The sequence below is a fragment of the Microtus ochrogaster genome, unplaced genomic scaffold (assembly GCF_000317375.1).
Source record: "Microtus ochrogaster isolate Prairie Vole_2 unplaced genomic scaffold, MicOch1.0 UNK1, whole genome shotgun sequence".
Lineage (NCBI taxonomy): Eukaryota > Metazoa > Chordata > Mammalia > Rodentia > Cricetidae > Microtus > Microtus ochrogaster.
This window is the reverse complement of record NW_004949099.1, coordinates 37,551,867-37,571,588: the sequence shown is the minus strand read 5'-3', so window position 1 is coordinate 37,571,588 and position 19,722 is coordinate 37,551,867. Positions and strand designations below refer to the sequence as shown.

Below are 19,722 nucleotides of genomic sequence, written 5' to 3'. Positions count from 1 at the left end.
AAAAAAAAAAAATTCTTATTTTAAGGTGTCTGCAGTCCCAGCTAGTTGGGAAGCTAAATAGTTTGAACCCAGGAATTCCAGGACAGTGTGGGCAACACATATAGTGACGCACAATCTCAAAACAAAGTTGCTTCATTTTAATGCACCCCTTAACAAAGTGCTTTCCTAGCCTTTGTTAGTTTAATTAGTAGGTACTCAATTCCCTTCTCTAATACCCAGGGCCAGTTCCAGCATTTTGATAACAGTGACAAGGGACTAGGAAATTAGGACAAGTGGTCAAGCGTCCTGGGGAAGAAAAGGAGTAGGAGATATTATTGCTATGTTCCAGGACTGGAGATTGAAACCCGAGTCTCAAGCATGCTAGGCCAACAGTTAGCTCTTCCACTGAGCTACAGCTCTGGGCTGGAGGATCTGGTGATGACTTTGATCTCTGTATATAGCCCATGCTGAACTGGAACTTACAAGGTAGCCAAGGCTATTTCTAAACTTCTAACTCCTGACCCCCCTGCCTCTCTAGTGCTGGGATTGAGGCTCCTGGTGTGCCCTACTACATCTGGGGCTGAAGGTAATAATATTCTGAAGATGAACTAATGGATGGTGAAAAAGAAAAAGCATTTTTGTGAATGTTAAAAAATATTTTTTAAGCCGGGCAGTGGTGGCGCACGCCTTTACTCCCAGGAGGCAGAGACAGGTGGATCTCTGTGAGTTCGAGACCAGCCTGGTCTACAGAGCTAGTTCCAGGACAGGCTCCAAAGCCACAGAGAAACCCTGTCTCGAAAAACCAAAAAAAAAAAAAAAATATTTTTTAAGCCTGGCATAGTAGTGCATGCCTTTAGTCCCAGCACTTGGGAGGCAGAGGCAGGCAAGATCTCTGTGAGTTCGAGGCCAGCCTGATCTACAAAGCGAGTGCCAGGACAGCTATATTATGTTATTTTCTGTTACTCAGAAAAACCCTCTCTCGAAAAACAAAACAAACTTTTTTTTTTTTTTAAGTCAAGGATAGACAGTGCACATCTGTAAATCCCAGCACTTGGGAAGCTGAGGCAGAGGATCACGAGTTTCAGGCCAGCCTTGGCAACACAGGAGTAGGTCAGCCTGGGCTACATGAGACCCAGTTTCAAACAATAACAATTACAAGAACTTTTTTTTTTGTTCCTAAACCCATCAAAACAATCTAACCCCAACTTGCCCAAAACCGCACCAAGAGTGTTTCTTTCCTTTTTCCATTCAAGCCAAGCAGTCTCAGGAAGCCGGGCTTTTCACTCCAGAGCTAATGGCTGATCTGTTAAATGGTGGCTCCACCAGTATCAGCCGAGTGAGCAAACTGTGCTGACACGGGCCAGACTCCCCCATCAGCTTGTGGCTGCCCTCAGGAGCGCTTCCAGGCTGAGCAGACAAAAGTGAGGACAAGCACAGCATCTCCTATGACAGCGAGAGACAAGGGCTGATACAGTCATTCCCCATCTTAGAAGAAGAGTGACAACAGACATTCAGAGGACTTGGAGGCACTCAGAGGGCCTAACTGCCCTCCTGTCGCTACTAACTGGGCCATTTAATCACATTTTAATTCTTTGCAAATTACCGAGTCCAAAGGTCCATATGTTGAAAGCTTGTTCCCAGTGTGATGGTACCGAGGGAGTGGAATTTTTTTTTACAGATTTATTTACTTATTTTATGTATATGATTGCTCTATCTGGATGCATGTACACCTGCATACAGGAGAGGTCACCCCATCTCACTACAGATGATTGTAAACCACCATGTGGTTGCTGGGAATTGAATTCATGACCTCTGGAAGAGTAGCCAGGGATCTTATTACTTATTTATTGAGGCTGGATCTCATGCTGTAGCTCTGGCTGGTCTGGAATTCACGATGTAGCCAAGGCTGCCTCAAACTCATGGCAGTCCTCCTGTCTCAGCCTTCCAAGAGCTAGGATTACAGGTGTGAGCCACTACGGGTGGTTGAAGAGTCTCAGCACATAAAGCTGTGTGAGTGTGCTTGTATGCATCTATCCTTTCTATGTATCTACATGTACGACAGTATGTGCAGTTTGTATAGTATAGCATGTGGCAGTTTGAATGTACTTGAATACCCATCATCTCATAAGGAGTGGCACTACGAGGAGGTATGGCTTTGTTGGGGTGGGTACGACCTTGTTGGAGGAAGTGTGTCAGTGTGGGGACAGGCTTTCAGGATACCATCCAGTGTCTCAGTCAACTTCCTGTTGCTTGTAAGATATAGGACTCTCAGCTATCTCTCCAGCACCATGTCTGCCTGCATGCCGCCATGCTCCCCACCATGATGATGACGAACTGAACCTCTGAACTATAAGCGAACCACCCCAATGAAATGTTTTCCTTTATAGGAGTTGCCAAGGTCATGGTGTCTCTTCGCAGCAATAAAAACCCTAAGGCACAGTACAGTCTGATAATTGCTCCTTTATTATTAATTATTGCTGATTCTAAATGTACCTAATTTAGCAATTAAGCTTCATTACCAGTGTGTATGTCTAGAACAGGAGACACAGGCTTGATGGGATTCACTCAGTCTTAGACTGCAGCCCTATGGATTAATGGGAGAATATTATACTTTAAATAACTTGAAGATATCTACTCATAAATGTTCAAATATTTCATATAAGCATATTTATACCCAACTTCTTAAAAAACTGGGTAGTCTCTGAAATGTTTTAAAGCTCCTGGTGACTCCCATGCTCAGTTTGCCTTGGATTTTATGTTTTTTAAAATTTATTTGTGCCGGGCTGTAATGGCACATGCCTTTAAGCCCAGCACTCGGGAGGCAGAGGAAGGCAGATCTCTGTGAGTTCGAGGCCAGCCTGGTCTACAAGAGCTAGTTCCAGGACAGGCTCCAAAGCTATAGAGAAACCCTGTCTTGAAAAAAACAACAACAACAACAACAAAAAACAAACAAAAAATAAAATTTGATTTGTTTCATGCCTGACTTTTGTTATTGTCTGTTTTTCGAGACAGGGTTTCTCTGTGTAGCCTTGGCTGTCCTGCAACTTGCTCTGTAGACCAGGCTGGCTTCAAACTCACAGAGATCCACCTGTCTTGGCCTTTTTTTTCTTCTAAAGCCATTTCTTTTTAAAATGCCTATTATTGTTATTTGTGTGTGTATGTGTGTGTGTCTGTCTGTCTGTGTAGGAGGAAGTCAGAGGAATGTCAGATCCCTGGGAACTGGAGTTTCAGACAGTTTTGAGCAGCTTGATGTGGGCACTGGGAATCAAACTTGGATCCTCTGCGAAAATAGTATGTGCTCTTAACCACTGAGCCATTTCTCCAGCCTCTGTTTCTGAGTCCTGGAATTAAAGGTGTGTGCCACCATGCCAGGTGACATTTTTTTTTCCTTAAAAATCAAAACAAAGAAAGAAAAAAAACCCCAAGATTATTATGTATAATCTTTGAGTAACAAAAATTCTGTATTAAAAAAAAATTGACCACCACACAATAAATCTGTAGTGTCAGGGGGGAAGGATCCTGGCTGCCTGTGCCAGTGTCAGGCCCTAGAAGAGGCCAGGCTGAGAAGACTCGGCCAGGACTGTGACTCCCAGGGAAGCCAGCTGGGATGTGGGTGGCATCTCCCAAGAAAATCTGAAGGGAGAGGCAGCAGGATGAGTTGGCTGGACTTTGGGATAAACAGTTACTTTTAGCTCAGGGGGCTCAGAATGGGAACGTTTCTTAGTGTAGGGAACCTACCTCTTCCTTGGTCATCAACATGTTTATGTGTAGAACAAGTCTCGTGCACATCCAGACATCTTCAGCAAGAATGCAGCCAGAATGACAGGGAGCAGGGACAAGGCATCGGGATGGAGGAAGCTGCATTCCCTAGACTAATTTCAGCAGCAAGGAACTGAGAAAGGCCAGGAATGGAAAGACTGGTGGCACTCCTGAAGCCTAGGAGTTTCTTGCCCAGGAAAAGGGGGTGGAGCTGCCAGTGCACAGAGAGGAGCAAGTCTACATCTGCTTGCTCATCGCTCTCACATCTTCTTGTTCCGCCTTTTCTTTCTCTTGGAATTGCTTTATCCCATTTTTAAAAGATTTACTCTTATTAGTTTTAATTGTGTGTATTCACATGAGTGCAGGTGCCCAAGCCCAGATCTTCCTGGAGCAGGAGTTACAGGCAGTTTGTGAGCTACCTAATGTGGGTGCTGGGAACCGAATTTGGGTCCCCTTAGCCGCTGACCCATCTCTGGCCTTTGTGCCCAGTTTTTTTTTTTTTTTTTTTGAAACAAAGTTTCTCTGTGTAGCCTTGGCTGTCCTGGAACTCTCTCTGTAGACCAGGCTGGCCTCAAACTCACAGAGATCCACCTGCCACTGCCTCCCAAGTGCTGGGATTAAAGGTGTGTGTCACCACTGCCCAGCTTTTGTGCCCAGTTTTTGCAATTCAGGTTGTACGGGTTATTGTTCTCTCTCAAAGAAGCTTAACCAAGGCCTTGCTCCCTTTATTTAAGGCCCCGGTTTCCAGGGGAGAGAAAGTCCATTCCGGTCTCGTCTGCTCTGCTCTGGCTAGGACTGTTCAAGGCCAGCATGGTCACACTGCCCTGGGATTTATGAATCACCTGGTTTCTTCCCAACCGTCCCAATACTGCCCCCTTGCCATTACTGGGGCCAAGCCTGACTTCTGTAACATAGAAGAGATGTCTGTCTAACAGGTGTCTTAGCAATAAAATAGTAAGTTCTGCGTTGCCTAGTTATGATGCTACCAGGAGGAAAAGTAGCCTGAACTGTCCAATTGTTGGATCCTTGCTCTCCTCTTCTTAAACAGAAAATAAAATGAGCTTGTGGTGGTGGCGCACGCCTTTAATCTCAGCACTCGGGAGGCAGGCAGATCTCTGAGTTCGAGGCCAGCCTGGTCTATACAGTGAATTCCAGAACAGCTAGGGCTACACAGAGAAACCCTATCTTGAAAAACCAGAAACCAAACCAAACCAAACCAAAACCTTGCAATTACCCTAATTAGAAATCGCCCAGGACATGTCAGCAGTATCCTCCCAATTTAACACTGTCATCAAACTTCTGTTTAATGAAACAGACTGGAAGACTTTACTGAAGATTTTAAATATAGGTTTAAGCACAAGGGTTAGGAAAATAGCAGCTGGAAGAAGCATCAGACATGCACGGGTGTGGGTTCGGGCTCCTGGGGGGAAAATCTCTACCACCTGTCAGCTTTAAAACAAGGTTCCAAAAGAAACGTGGCATAAAATGCTCTCCCTTCACCACCATTTGTGGAGTACACAGGGGTGAGGTGCTCTATCTGACTATTTTATCCCATTAAGCACAAATACTGTTTCATTCTTACTACATGAACACATTCTATTATTACTGTTTTTCATTTTCTCACATCTCATATAGTAAGTTAAAGACAACTGAATAGCTCTCTCATCCCTTTTACTATTACTGTTATTTCTCAAATTTTATGTATGAGAGTTTTGCCTGCAAGTATGTCTATGTACCACGTCCAGAAGAGTGTCCTGGATCCCCTGTGGCTGGAGTTACAGACAGGTGTGAGCCACCATGTTGGTGCTAGGTTGAACCCTCTGGAAGAGCAGCCAGTGCTCTTAACCACTGAGCCACCTCTGTAGTCTCTCATTCCCTCTTTTTAAGAAGTTATTCTTTTATAATTGCGCCAGAGCGATGCACATGAGCACGTACACACACACACACACACAAAAAAAAACCACACATGATATACTTCGACCATATCTTCACAGTCAGTATCCTGTCAACTTCTTGAGTAAAATACTGTTCATTAACTCATCAGTTGGTAGAGCAATGGACTGTTTCCACTTCTCAGCTACTATAAAGCACTTTGGTTTCTGTGAAGAGATGCTTCCCGCACTCTTGGGTCTTCCGCTAGAGGCACTGAACTGGTGGTCCCTGCAGTACAGGGAAGAATGACTTCGGACACTTCTTTTTGCAGTTAACTTTCTGAGAAACTGCCAAACTTTCCACAGACTATAGCATTTTACTCTTCTACTAGCAGTGTAAACTGGTCCAATGTCTCCAAGTCCTTGACATCATCATTCTGTTAGTCTGTCTGATACAAGCTATACAGCTCAAGCTGGTCCACATGGTTGCTTGTTTTGCTTTAGACAGTCTCGTAATATGGGCCAGGCTGGCTTCAGTCTCCAGGTCCTTCTGCCTTGGGTTTCCGAGTCTGGGATTATAGGGGTGCATCACCTCATGCAGCAGTTAGTACTGATCGGAACCTTTGCCCATAATTTAAAAACCTTTTTGAGGCAATTTCTCGTCCCCCAGGTTGACCTTGAACTTGGTATCTAGCTGAGGGTGGCCAGGAACCTGATCCTCCTGTCTCCACCTCCCAAACGATGGGATTACATCAAGTGCTGGAATTTATAGGCACACGACACCACACTTGTCTTTTATTTTATTATTATTATTTTGGACAGGGCTTTACCATATACCCAAAGGCTGGGCTAGAACTGAAGCAATTCTCCTGCCTCATTTTCCTGAGCACTGGGGTTTCAGATATGTGCCACCAGCTTGGCAACTACCTTCTCTTGTTTTTTTTGGACACACGCTCTCACTCAGATTTGGGTAATCTTGCTGCCTCAGCTTCTTGGATGCTGGGATTACAGGTGTGGGCTACTGCACCTGCAACCTCTGTCCAGTCTTCATTGGGTTCTAAGAGTATGTGGATATATACTGGACACTTATGAAATACACAATTTACAAATATTTTCTCCTGCTTTGTGTGTTATTGTTTCAGATGTAAAAGAGTTACTAACTTAGCCCATCAAACTAACTGTTGGCTGCCCCAGTCAGAAATGACTTGCTCCTTTCTATACCAGTGTCTCAATATTACTTGGTTTGGAAAGAAACTTAGAAAATGTATAAGAAGTCTTTATTTTAGAAACTAGTACAATAACATTTCAGTATAAACAAGAGTGTGGGGTGTAGTTCAGTGACAGAGGACAGCTCCTGCACAGAGGCACAGACAGGCAAGGCTCTGCATTCAATCCTCTACTCCAGAACGGTCCCAAACCCAAACAAAACAACAAAAACCCCAAACTCTGAAGCGTCTTATGAGATGACGACTTGGGGACCCCTTATGATCTTAAGGTCTTCATGTTCTGAATGGAAAGGCAGGGACTAGAACTTCTGCTGTATGACAGCAGAAACAAATGAAGGACATATGTGTGAATTTGGCTGTATGTATTTTAAAAATAAATGCTTATGGCTGGGAGTAAGGTGCTTGCCTTCCCAGCATGCAGGAGGCCGGAGAAAGGAGGGTATAGTGAGCCTAAGGCCACCCTAAACCTCACAGGGAGTACAAGGTCAGCCTGGACTACAGAGCCAAGCTGTTTCAAAACAACAACAGTGGACTGGGGGTGTGGCTCAGAGGTCCAGAGCTTGTTCAGAATGAGACCCCAGGTCCTATTCCTCAGGGAAACAAAAGCCAAAGTAAACACTATTAGCTACCTAGGAGTTCCCGCTTGCTTTTATTTCCTAATTTTTCAGAAGGGCAATCGATGAAGAATTTAAAAATGGAGTCAGTTGGGTTTAGTGATGCATGACTATAATATCACCTACTTGGAAGACTGATGCAGGAGGATCACTGCATGTTTGAGGCTAGACTGGGCAAGACAGTCAATTCTAGGTCAGCCTGGGTAACCTAGCAAATATTGTCTTAAAAGAAAACCCAGGTTCATTGGTGGGTGATGGTGGTATACAAATTTAATCCCAGCACTCAAGAAGCAGGGGTAGGCGGATCTCTGAGTTAGAGGCTAGCCTAGACTACAGAGTGAGTTCCAGGACAGCCAGGGCTACACAGAGAAACCCTGTCTCAAAATACCAAAAATCAATCAATAAAAAGAGAGTGAGACAGACTATCCCTTAACTAAAGACTGTGGATTAAAAACAAGAATGAGCATTCTAGCGGCGATCGTGGTTCGGTGCTTTTGGTCAGGTCCCGTGTCTATATTCCAGCTTCAATCAGTCTTGGCCAGTTTTGTCCAAGGTATATGCCAGGAGCCTTAAGGCACTATTTCAGCTGGCTTCTGCTTGCTGGCTTGGAAACAGTAGTTTCCTATTTACGGAGTGTAATCTAGAGTGGTGTCCAGCTGATCTGAGTTTGGAATTGCTGTCACAGCAAAGCAAAAACCTCAAGAGCTACAAGTATGCCATTTCTCAGGACAGCATGCAAACAGATCCAAGATAATACCAAGATATGCATATGTGTATAAATCCTTTATTTTTATAGTGAATTCCTATTACTTCCAAAAATTACCGCCTCACTTTATATAAATTTTATGTAGCAGACAGGACCACATACGGATTTGTTTGTTTTGAGAAAGGGTCTCACTGTGTAGTTGTGCTAGCCTGGAACTCAATATACAGAATAAGCTAGCCCCAGATTCACAGTGATCCTGCCTGCTACTGCCTCCCAAGGTGTGTGTCACGTTTCTACCCTCCCCCTCCCATTTTATGGTTTTCTTATGAAAATACCATAGCAATATGAATATTTGGTAATGAAACATCTTTAATTGAAAAAAAGCTTTTAGCTTTTTCTTTGTTTTTTTTTGATACAGGGTCTCATTATGTAGCTCTGGCTGTCTTGGAACTTACTATGTAAAGCCCCTGCCTTCCATGTGCTGGGATTAGAGGCATGGACCACCACGCCTGGCATAGGCTTTTTATTTTTAAATGTAGTTAGAGTGAGACATTTAAATAGTCCACTAAAGACTTTTCACGCAGGGTGTGGTGGTGTACACCTTTAATCCCAGCGTGGAGGGCAGAGTAAGGTGAATCTGAGTTCGAGGCCAGCCTTCTCTACAGAGTGAGTTCCAGGACAGCCAGGGCTACACAGAGAAACCCTGTCTCAAAAAACCAAACCAAACCATACAAAAACAAAAGCAACAATAACTTTTTCCTGTCAGGGCTGAAGAGATGGAGTACTTAGTGGCCGAGAACCCTTGCTGCTCTTGCAGAGGATCCAAGTTCAGTTCCCAGCATCCACACAGAAGCTCACAACCACCTGTAACTCCAGCTCTAGAGGATCCCATGAGACACACACCCCCTTCTGGTTGACACACATACACACATACATACCCCCTTGGCTGACACAGACAGACACACACCCCTTTGGTTGAGACACGCACATACACCTTTGACTGACACACATGCATATACACAACTTTGGCTGACACATACACACACTTTCGGCACACACAGAGAGACAGACAGACATACACCTTTGACTGACAAACATGCACACAAACTTTGGCCGACACAAACACACACACACACACATGCACACACCCTCTGGCAGGTAGGGTTGCTTTTTCAGAGGAAAGATGAGACCAGGAGTTAAGAACAATCAGGGTGGCTGGAGAGGTGGCTCAGAGGTTAAGAGCATAGACTGCTCTTCCAGAGGTCCTGAGTTCAATTCTTCTCTTCTGGCCTGCAGCATATATGCAGACAGAACACTGTATACATAATTAATAAATAAATCTCAAAATAAAAAACTAGAAAGGTAAGACCCCAAGAAAAGGAACCAGTTTCTTTTTTGGCTAAAGGCCAGAAACGTCCTTCGGTTTCTTGGCGGCCTCTTTACCAGAAGCCAGAGAAGCCACCGGAACTCTGACCCCTGGTCTGACTCCTAAATGATCTTGGGGTTACCTCTTAAGAGGGTGTGTGTGGGGTGGGGATGGGTGTTAACAATAGAAAGAGGTCCATTAAGTTCTTCAAGTCAAGAGAAGCAGAGCTCTGGCCTGGGAGGAGCTCTGGAAACTGTGGTAAGATTATCTTATTTGCTGGGTGTGGTGACACAGGCCTTTAATCCCAACATGCTGGAGCTAGAGGCAGGTGGATTTTCAGGAATTCCAGACCAGCCAGGGCTACTTGGTGTCTCAAAAGACTTCACGTGTTGAGGCCAAACTAAAACCTGAGTACAATTACCTCGGGTAGTTGCCCACCTCTGACAAACCGTCCCTCTAATTGGGATGCAATGACACGCGGACCCAAAGCCTTTATCATTAACAATGACTGTATCTGTGATTCAACACAGAACAGCTAGCACATTCAAGGTGTCCAGAGCTCATTCTTCAAGGCTGGGATCAGAATAGGAAGGAAATGAGATCTAAAATCGGTCCACTTCAAGCCAAAAGAACACTGCCGCCCAGAAATGACTCACTTCTTCTCATGTTTTAGGCACCATATCCCTTTCTTGTTTTGAAAACAGGGAGAGAAAAATGACAGCTATGACATTTTCTGAATAAATGAGTTACGGGCAAGGTGTAACGTCTGATGCTTGCTCTCCCAGCTGAAGCTAAGGGGGGAGCTGAGTTCCCGGCCATCCTGGGCTACAACAGTGAGTTCCAGGCCAGCCTGAGCTACAACAGTGAGTTCCAGGCCATCCTGGGCTACAACAGTGAGTTCCCGGCCATCCTGGGCTACAATAATGAGTTCCCAGCCATCCTGAGTTACAACAGTGAGTTCCAGGCCAGCCTGGGTTACAATATGAGACCCTGTCTCAAAAAAACAACAAACAGATAAGCTTTCATGGTCTCCAAGGAGTTCTATCTGTTTCACAAGAGAACTCCCCGTGCATCTTCAAATTCCTGGACTTTGATTTCTTAACTGCTGGGAACACACACAAACACACAAACACAGATACACACATGAACACACACACACACACCTACACACTTTCTAAAACCTTTAGGCTTGAGAACAGGTAGCAGAACTTCTTTCCCTGACAGGTGCAACTGGGATCTAATTCTTGTTAAAGCCACAAGTCAGTTTCGTAATTGCATTAAGAAATGTAACATCAGTTGAGTTGAGAGACGATTCAATAACCCAGGATTTGAAGAACAACAAGGAATTGCTTTGAGTTCAAGGCAAGCCTATAGTATAGGTCACGAGTTCCGGGCCAGCCTGGACTAAAGGGACCCTGCCTCAGAAAACAGAAATTCTGTGTGGCTCAAGGTGGCTGATCTGATAGACACAAAGAGCAGAATGGCGGGCAGCTCTGGCCCCACCCTGCTATGAGGAAGTTTGCAACTGACCCTTGCATTTGAGGCTCTGGTAACAATAATGTTTACGGCACTGGTGATCATGATCTTTTAGCAAATTGATTCAATAATGAGGATTTGAAGAACAAGGCATGCTAGCCAGTGGGGAACACTAAGCTATAAAGAATCCGAGAGAGTTGTTTTGCCAAAGATCTTAGTATACACTGACATTTCAGAAAGCTGGAGACAATCCAGACATCAAGCATTACAAAATAGATGATGAAATACTCAACCTTTAAGCTCTAGGGCAGCAAGTGTATCCGCAAGGCTGGTGAACAGGCAGATCACGGCAGGCGTGGTCACAAGCCTGGGATCCCAGCACCTGGAGGCTGAGGCAAGAGGACTTGGGCTGAAGACAAGACGCGGTCTCCAACAGCCCCAGATTACTCAATCAGGGCCTGGGGTTGCAGGTCTGTGAGACCAGATACTCTGGAGGCTGAGGCAAGAGAAGGACCATTCAAAGCCTTCCTAATGATGTGAATATAGTCTAGCGCCTATTAAGTAATAAGTAAGGCTGGTATCAAATAAAACAGAAAGCAAGAGGCAAACGAGGTGTGACAGGTGTCTGAGGCAGGAGGATTCCTATGAGTCTGATTCCAGCCTGGGCTACCAGGTGACTTCCAGGCCAGCCTGAGGTACAAAGGGACACCTAATCAGCTCACAACTTTCTAGCAGTCCAGCCCCTGGGAGGTGGAGGCTGCTGGAGCGGGATCCTGTTCAAGGTCATCCTTTGCCAGTCACAAACAGAAGTTTCAGGGGCTAAGAAAACCCGTGCCTATGAATTAGCATAAAGTTCAGGAACACAGAAGTAAGATGAGACCTAGATATTTACAATCGGCGGGGCCTGTGAAAGTCATTCAGGCCACGTTCCTGTTTTATAGAAGTATGTGGTGTCACAGTCAGAAATCCCTGTTGTTTAGCTAATGTGATTCAGTTTTAAGTTTCACCTCATTAGCTTTGATGTCTTTATGTTGTGATTTCAATGCTACTCCCAGTAAGATAGCACTGAATGACGGATTTTTCCCTGAGGGGACTAGTGTGGCTCTGGTCCACAGGGAGCTAACCTGTGGGCCTTGTTTGGTTTTTATTTTAAAAAGAATTAGCGGGCTGGAGAGGTGGCTCAGAGGTTAAGAGCACTCACGGCTCTTCCAGAGGTCCTGAGTTCAATCCCCAGCAACCACATGATGGCTCACAACCACCTGTAATAAGATCTGGTGTCCTCTTCTGGCTTGCAAGGACACATGCAGGTAGAACACTATACATAATAAATAAATATAAATCTTTAAAAAAAGAAAAAAAACAGTAACTAGCATTAGATACGAATCCTGAACCTCCGAGGAAAGAATTCCTACTCCTAACTGCAATTCTGAGCAGTTGGTCAAGAAAGCTATGGCCACTCCACGCCCACAGAACCCCATGCTGGGCGGAGTGGCCATCTGTTCCATTTGGCCAGCTCGGGCTTTGGATGCTGAGGTATTATTCCATGTGCTGACAACACCTTGGCTTACCACAGAGTCAACAGAAAGGTTTTGGAGGACATTTGCTCCACCATGAGCTGAAGAACGGTGACCTTAAGTAACTCACCCAGATCCCCAGTTTCCTGTCTGTACAAGGGAAAGCATGGCAGTGTGCAGTCACCTTATGAGAACTGTCAAGTTTCAGAAGTGCCTGAGGATCACCTCCTCCACCCGGCTCTTCTGTAGAACAGGCTGGACTCAAACCCGCTTGGTAGCTGAGGCTGATCCTGGGCTTCCTCCCTCCACCTCCTGGGTTCTGGGATTGCAGTGTGGCTTACCACACCTGGTTTACTCAGGACCGGGGATCAAACCCAGGCCTCCTATCAAATGAGCCACAACCCCTGCCCTGCCTGAACCTGCGGAACTTCTCTCCCCAATTCATGCTCAGGTTTTACAATTTCTTTGGAATTTAAATCTCAAACTAGATAGCACCCTGGCACTGACACAGTACCCGAGTTTCTCTTTTATCTCTGGCTATCTAGACGGAAGATGAAAGTTGGGTCCGTCAGTCACTGTCTGCTTGCTAAGCTGAAGATGGAACTCAAGACCGTGTGCACCTTAGGCAGTACTGCTGTAGACTGTTGGTCCCAGGCTGGCCTTGAACTTGTTTTTGAGGGGGGATTACTTTTTCTAGTTCACCTGTTTCCAAATCACTCCTTCATACATTCACTTAGCCCAACAACTGTTTATGGAGTCAAGTGCGACGCTACAAACTCTGGGCACGCTGTCGTAATATATGGTTGGAAGGATATTCATTCGGCCTAAGCAAACATAACAAGGGATAGGACTTCAAATGCGAGTCAGAGGAAGCAACAAAGTGCTGAGAGACCCAGAAGGTGGATAGGTGTGTCACCGGAGGGAGTGAGCAGAGCTTCCTGGTCAGTAGAGTCAGGTGTACAAAGGCTCAGGGGTAGGAAGGGCTTACCGCCTTCTCTGAGGAACTGAAGGGAGGCCGCGTGGCTAAAGGCTGTGCACTTGTTTGAAACAAGGCTGGGGCAGCAGGAAGGGACTCACCGGCCAGGCGTGGAAGCCCCAGAATGGTGGTGTGGGACAGGAGACACACAGGATGGGATGACTCCCGCTGCTTTTGGAGAGGAGAGGGGCAAGAAGAGAATTAGGAGCTGCTGGGGTGGGGGTGGGGGTTCCTACCACAGAGGGGTGGTGATCGAGAGGACTGGAGACTTGTTGATGGCACTGATAGGAACTGGTGACTGGGGTGTGGAAAGTCAGTGACGGAGGTGGACTCTTTGGCTTCTGGCAACGGCAGCGAAGCAGATAAAAGTACTTTCAGAATCCACCTTCAAACAATTCTGCATTCCCCAAATGTCGGAGATAGAGCTTCTCCTCTCAGCAGACGGGATCCTCCTTGCCTCTAAGTCACCTGGCCCCAGGACACTGTTCCCGCCCCTCACCGTCAGTCACTGTGTAGGTCACCTTCCCAGTTATAGCTCCAAGCACAGCATTCCCATTCAAAAATCAAACAACAAAAAAATTGTTTTTGTGAGACTGTCAGTCAGTAGCCCAGGCTGGCCTTGAATTAGCGGTGATCCTCCTGCAGCAGGCTCCAAAGTGCTCATTTACCACCTGAGCCTAAAGAAGAAACCTGACTCAATATCCAAAGTTCATTATTTATGAAATAGTCCATCTTTAAATCTCCTAATGCTTTGTACTTCTTATAGCACTTAGGTTTCTTCCTTTTATTGGGGTCAGTGCAGTGATCTCCCGCCCATTCCCTATCCTGACAGTCCTTAACGTCTGAGTGCACGGCTTTATGCCTCACACGGCTCTCATTGCTCTTGCAAGAGAACACTGCTTGTCCATAGTAGGTGTACCTTGTTGAATCTATCGAAGAATTCATGGTATAAATCATGTGAAGGAAAGATGAGACCCAGGCTGTTGAAGGGGAGTTTCCCACTAGCGTGTGTCGGCACCAGGGCTCATAGCAACCACACTTAACAAGAGCATCGGCATCAGTGGCCTTCTGGCTGTTCAAAGTATTCCAAGATAGCCTTCCTCTTGCCTTATGCACTGAAGATTAAAATTATAAGCTCACCAGTGAGCCAGGCATGATGGCACACACTGTTAATTCTAGACCTCAAGACAGACGCGGGCAGAGCTTGGTGAGTTCGGGTCCTACCTGGTACACAGTGAGTTTCAGGGCTCACAGCAAGACCCTGCTTCAAAAACAAAAATTACAACGACAGCAACAACAAACCAAGCTGGGGTACGTGGCCTGGTGATAGAACACTTGCTTGCCTTGTGTGAAGCCCTGGGTTCAATTCCCAAAACTCCCCACCTTCCTCTCCCAAATTATACTCTCTGAAGTAGGACTTTTCAGATTGCTCTCTGTATTCACTAATAGGTCACGAGTTCAATGCAGGGGCATAAGGGATATGAAAAATAAGACAGAAGGGCCAACGCCATTACCCGAAACCTGTTTCCAATACATTATTCACTGCAGAAAGAATTACTTCTCACCATAGTGTTTACAGGGAGACCAGAAAGCCAGTGTTTTACTGCTCTTCAACCCACAGAGCTTGGGTAGAGAGTGTAGAAAACTGGGCTGGAGTTCAGTTCCCAGCACCCCACCACTGTTTTCTTTTTCCCTCTTACTTTTTAAAAATGTTTTGTGCTCTTAACCGGTGAGCCATCTCTCCAGCCTCACCACTGAGGCCTTATAAGACTAGATTTTATTACTTTTCATTCTGAGTACTTGTGTGTGGGTGTGTGCAGGTGCTGGCCGAGGCCAGAGGTGCCAGGTCGCCTAGAGCTGCTACAGACAGTTGTGAGTCCCATAATATGGGTGCTGGGAACTGAACTTGAGTCCTCTGGAATATGAGCAAGCACTTCCAACCTCTGAGCTACCTCTCTAGCCCCAATTTTGTTCATTTTTATTCTGTTCTTTGAGGCAGAGTCCCATGCAGCCCAGGTTGGACTCAAACTTTCAGGGCAAAAAAGAGTGACCATGAACTCATGATGCCCCTGCGGTGTGGTGGCCCAGCGCTCGGGCTGGCGGATCTCTGTGAGTTCAAGGCCAGTCTGGAGTTCCAGGAAAACTTGGGCTACACACACACCACACACACACAACTGTCTCCAAAACCAAAAAACAAAAAAAACAAACAACAAACCAACTAATCAACCAACAAACCAAACAAACAAATCACTTCTATATAAAGAAAATGTATTTACAGGCAAAACATACCCTCCATGCACAGGCCAATCGTGTCAATTTGTGTCTATATGTATATATTTAGCCTATGCCTAGAAACACAACACCATCATAGACAGACACATAATTGGGCTGGAAATGCAGTGCAGTGGGACAGGGCTTGCCTAGCATGACTTAGGCCCTGGATTTAGTCCCCAGTACCACAAAGAAAAAAACCAGCCCTGAGTTGATACAAAAACAAGAAAGCCTCCAAGTTACCAAAGGAAACAGGGCGATGGGAAGAGGGGCCCTGGGAACGGCAGAATGGACAGGCAAGGCTGGCAACTTATTACTTGGTTATGTGTCATAATGACAGAAGATGAAAGAAGTGGGGAAGGATATGGAGATGATGTCCTCGTCAGCTTATTTTTGTGACAACAGTACAAAGCAGCGCCGGGCAGTATTTGATGTCGGCACACACAAAGACAGATCCCAAGTCCCAGTTCCAACGTAGTTCCACTTAACAGGCTGACCTGACAGTTTGTTGCTACTTGTCCTAGACGTCCAATACTCAGTTGAGAAAGCAGCGGAGGGCCTCCTACCTAATGAATGTAAGCATTCTTAATTGCCAGTCTTCACGCCAACAAACTGGGTCAGAAGCAAGGTTCAAAGATGAACCAGGCTGTGGTATATAAAGCCGGAGATGCTGGGTGCTGATAAATTTGGGTAATGTTTGAGTGACGCTGCACAAGTCAAGGTCCCATCTGTCTCTAAAACCTTAGAATCCTACCAAGAAAGAGGATAACCTTTATTGGAAGAAAGGAAGGCCATCTTGGTCTGAGACGTAATAGGCAAATAACGATGGTATTGGCTGTGGTTGTTTAAATATGAATTAAACCTCCTGCCATTATCTAGATTGGGTTAACACCCTCTGGTGATATTATATGTCAATATCTCTACTGACTCTTGGACAAATTCCAAATTTCTTTCTGGAATTTAAACCCTTCTGCACCAGCCCAATCTCATCTCCAACTTTTTAAATAAGTTCTCACACCGTGAGCCCAGGCTCAAACTCACAAGTCTCCTGTCTCAGCACCACAGTGCTGGGACGTTCAGGCAGGAGCCACCACACCCAGGTTGTCACAGACTTCCTACAGTTCAGATCTGTTAGCCCTCTGCTCTTACCCCAATTGCCTTTTGCCGAGCGCTCCCTGAATTTTCTCTCAAGTTAAAGTTGTACAGCCTTCCCCAAAAGTTCGAACTACTCAAAAATCTACTGAATCGACTCTGCCATCCCTGATCTTGACTTAGGAATTGTTTTACGACTTTACAGCAATCCTGTGCTAGGCACAGCTGTCCTCATTTCATACATAAGAAAACTAGATGCAGAGAGATGAACTGGCTTGCCCGGGGTCCCATCATTTGTGAGCAGAGGTTAAGGATGGGTCAGATTCCTTTACTTCAGAGTCAACGCTTTTTCATCATGCCATGCTACCTCCATGCACTAAAAACACTCTAGACTGTGGTTTTAAAAAAAAGCCTATAAAATAGTTATAACTTGGCTGATTGTGACATAAATCCAGACACATCATAGCCTTTGAACCATATGAATTATAATAGTCACTTGGAACAAGCATGGAGTTTTTAAGGGCGTTATAGTTCTGCTTCCCAACCCAGTATAAGAACACATTTCAAATGACAGGTGGGTAGCTAAAGGGGAAAAACAGTATGGTATAAGAAAATATTCGAAACCAGGCAGAAAACATGAAAGTACAATACACCTGGCAATGTACATAGACTCAGAAGACGTAAGTATGGACTAAGGGCCTGAGGAAGCCGGTAGGGCTAAAGTATCCTAAGTTCGAGGGCATATGTCTACTCTAAGAAGAGCGCACGAAGGGGGCTGTTAGTAACAGATAAGCAGTTCTCATGGCCAGAGTCGAACTCTCGAGAACCACAGATAGACACAGGTCGCCGCGCCACGGTCCGGCATATCGATGACAAGGCGGGAGATGACTGAGGGGCCAAAGGGCACAACATGGGCCAAAGAGAATGGCAAGTGGTGCGGCGACCCCAGACTCGAGACAAGACTTGTGTCTTGCCCTCGATAGCTGGCTGTGCTTGAGGACCTACGCCCGCACCCCCAAAGCCCTCCTGAGAGGTCCGGGGCAGACAGGCAGGTTCCGTCTCCATTCTGCCTATTTCCCTGGGACTCCGCGAGGGGGCACAGGCAGACAGGAGGGTCCTTACCCAGGAAGATGGAGATGACGAGCCTCAGCGCCTGTTCCGACGCGCCCAGGGACGTCGCCAACTTGTTAAGGCTCAGATCCTCGACACCCGGCCACAGTCCCCGCATCTGCTCCAGCGCCTCTCCCACGTCCCCGTCCGCTGCAGACGCCATCTTAACTGCGGGCGCCCACCGGGGACCCCCAGCTCCGCGCCCCGAATGTGGGCAGAACGCGGTGGCTTCACCCCCAATTCCGGACGGGGGCCCGCCCACGGCGTGCGCATTGGCTGCGGGCCCGCCCAGTGCCTCTAGACCCACCCAATTATTGGTCGAGCCAGCCAGGGGCGGGGCCGAGCGCGGCAAGGTAGGAAGAGGGCGGGGCCGAGCGTTTGTAAGGCAAAGGTGACACCCGTGGGGAAGGGAAACGGGCCGGGGCGGCAGGGCGGGGCCTGCGATCGCGACCCCGCTGCAATTGGAGCAGCCGGGAGCGCGAGGCGAGGTGACTGCACAAGTCGGTCCGGACGGCTCGGGAAGGAGTGGGTCGGCCGGCTGTCCGGCCGGCTCGCTCGCTGCCTTCCCATTGGCTGAGACAGGAGCAGGCGAGAGTCGGGGCGGGCGGGGGGGGGTGTGCGGGGGCGTCACCAGACCGCGAGGTTACTCTCGGTCGCCGGCGCTGGGGTTACTGGGGCATGTAACGGAGAGGCGCGAATGCCCGCCGCCGCCTCGCGAGCGCCCCCTAACGGCGCCTCCTGGGGAGGGTCCTGCAGTCCCCAAGCCTTTCCCGAGAGGTCTGGGGGAGCCCGGGCTCCCAAGAACACTTTTTGACTCTTTTATTCTACGTAGCCCTTTCGGTGCGGACGCCTTTCGGTTGTTCACGTACTGGGGATCGAACCCGGCTCGCGTGCTTGCTTTCCCGCCTGAGTTACAACCCTAGTTCCTTATTTAGTTCCATTCCTGTAGTAAAATGCGACCTCTCTGGAGGCAATGGAATTAGGATATGCCTATTTATATTAAAAAGAGCCTACTTAACACTTGCTGCTTTAATTAACAATTAGATTAGTTTTGCCACTGCTTAAGTAATGTATATTCACAATGAAAGTTCGCACAGTAGAGGCCCTTGACTCTATGAGTATGAGCCCTTTCCTCCTATGCAGCTTTCCAATCTCACTTCCCACCGGCGACCACAGGGAAAGTGATACTCTATGGAAGTATGTGACAAAGCCATTCGCAGTTTCTTTTCATAAGGACTTCAGCTATGGTTTACACTTCCATAACACTTCGTAAAGCACCCTCCTCCCCACCCCACTTACTGGGGAATTGAACCTAGGTTTTTTGCACATGCTAAAGAAGCATTGCACTCCCGTCTTTTCTTTATGTTCCACTTTGACATTTACGTAGAAACATTTTTTAAAAAGATTTATTTTCTGGCTATGACAAACAAAGTTGTTATGAACATAGTTCATAACATGTCCTTGTGGCACGATTGATCATCTTTTGGATATATACCCAAAAGTGGTATTGCTGGATCTTAAGGAAGGTTTTTTCCTAATTTTCTGAGAAATCACCACACTGACATCCAAAGGGATTGTACCAGCTTGCATTCCCACCAGCAATACAGGAGTGTTCCCTTTTCCCCACAACTCCTCCAGCATAAGTTGTCATCAGTATTTTTGATCTTGGTCATTCTTACAGGTGTAAGATGGAATCTCAGAGTTGTTTTGATTTGCATTTCTCTGATGACTAAGGATGTTGAACATTTCCTTAAGTGTCTTT

General features: G+C 46.4%; 1 protein-coding gene across 1 annotated transcript in view; it reads right to left on the bottom strand.

Moving 5' to 3' along the window:
* The window catches only part of Lpcat3 (lysophosphatidylcholine acyltransferase 3), a 37,900-nt gene extending 19,506 nt beyond the window's left edge, over window positions 1–18,394 (bottom strand). Inside the window, exon 1 of the mRNA XM_005365188.2 lies at window positions 17,973–18,394. Within this exon, the coding sequence (XP_005365245.1) occupies window positions 17,973–18,123 (151 nt within the window). The 5' untranslated portion in view covers window positions 18,124–18,394. The remainder of the gene's footprint in view (window positions 1–17,972) is intronic.
* Between the last annotated feature and the right edge of the window lie 1,328 nt (window positions 18,395–19,722).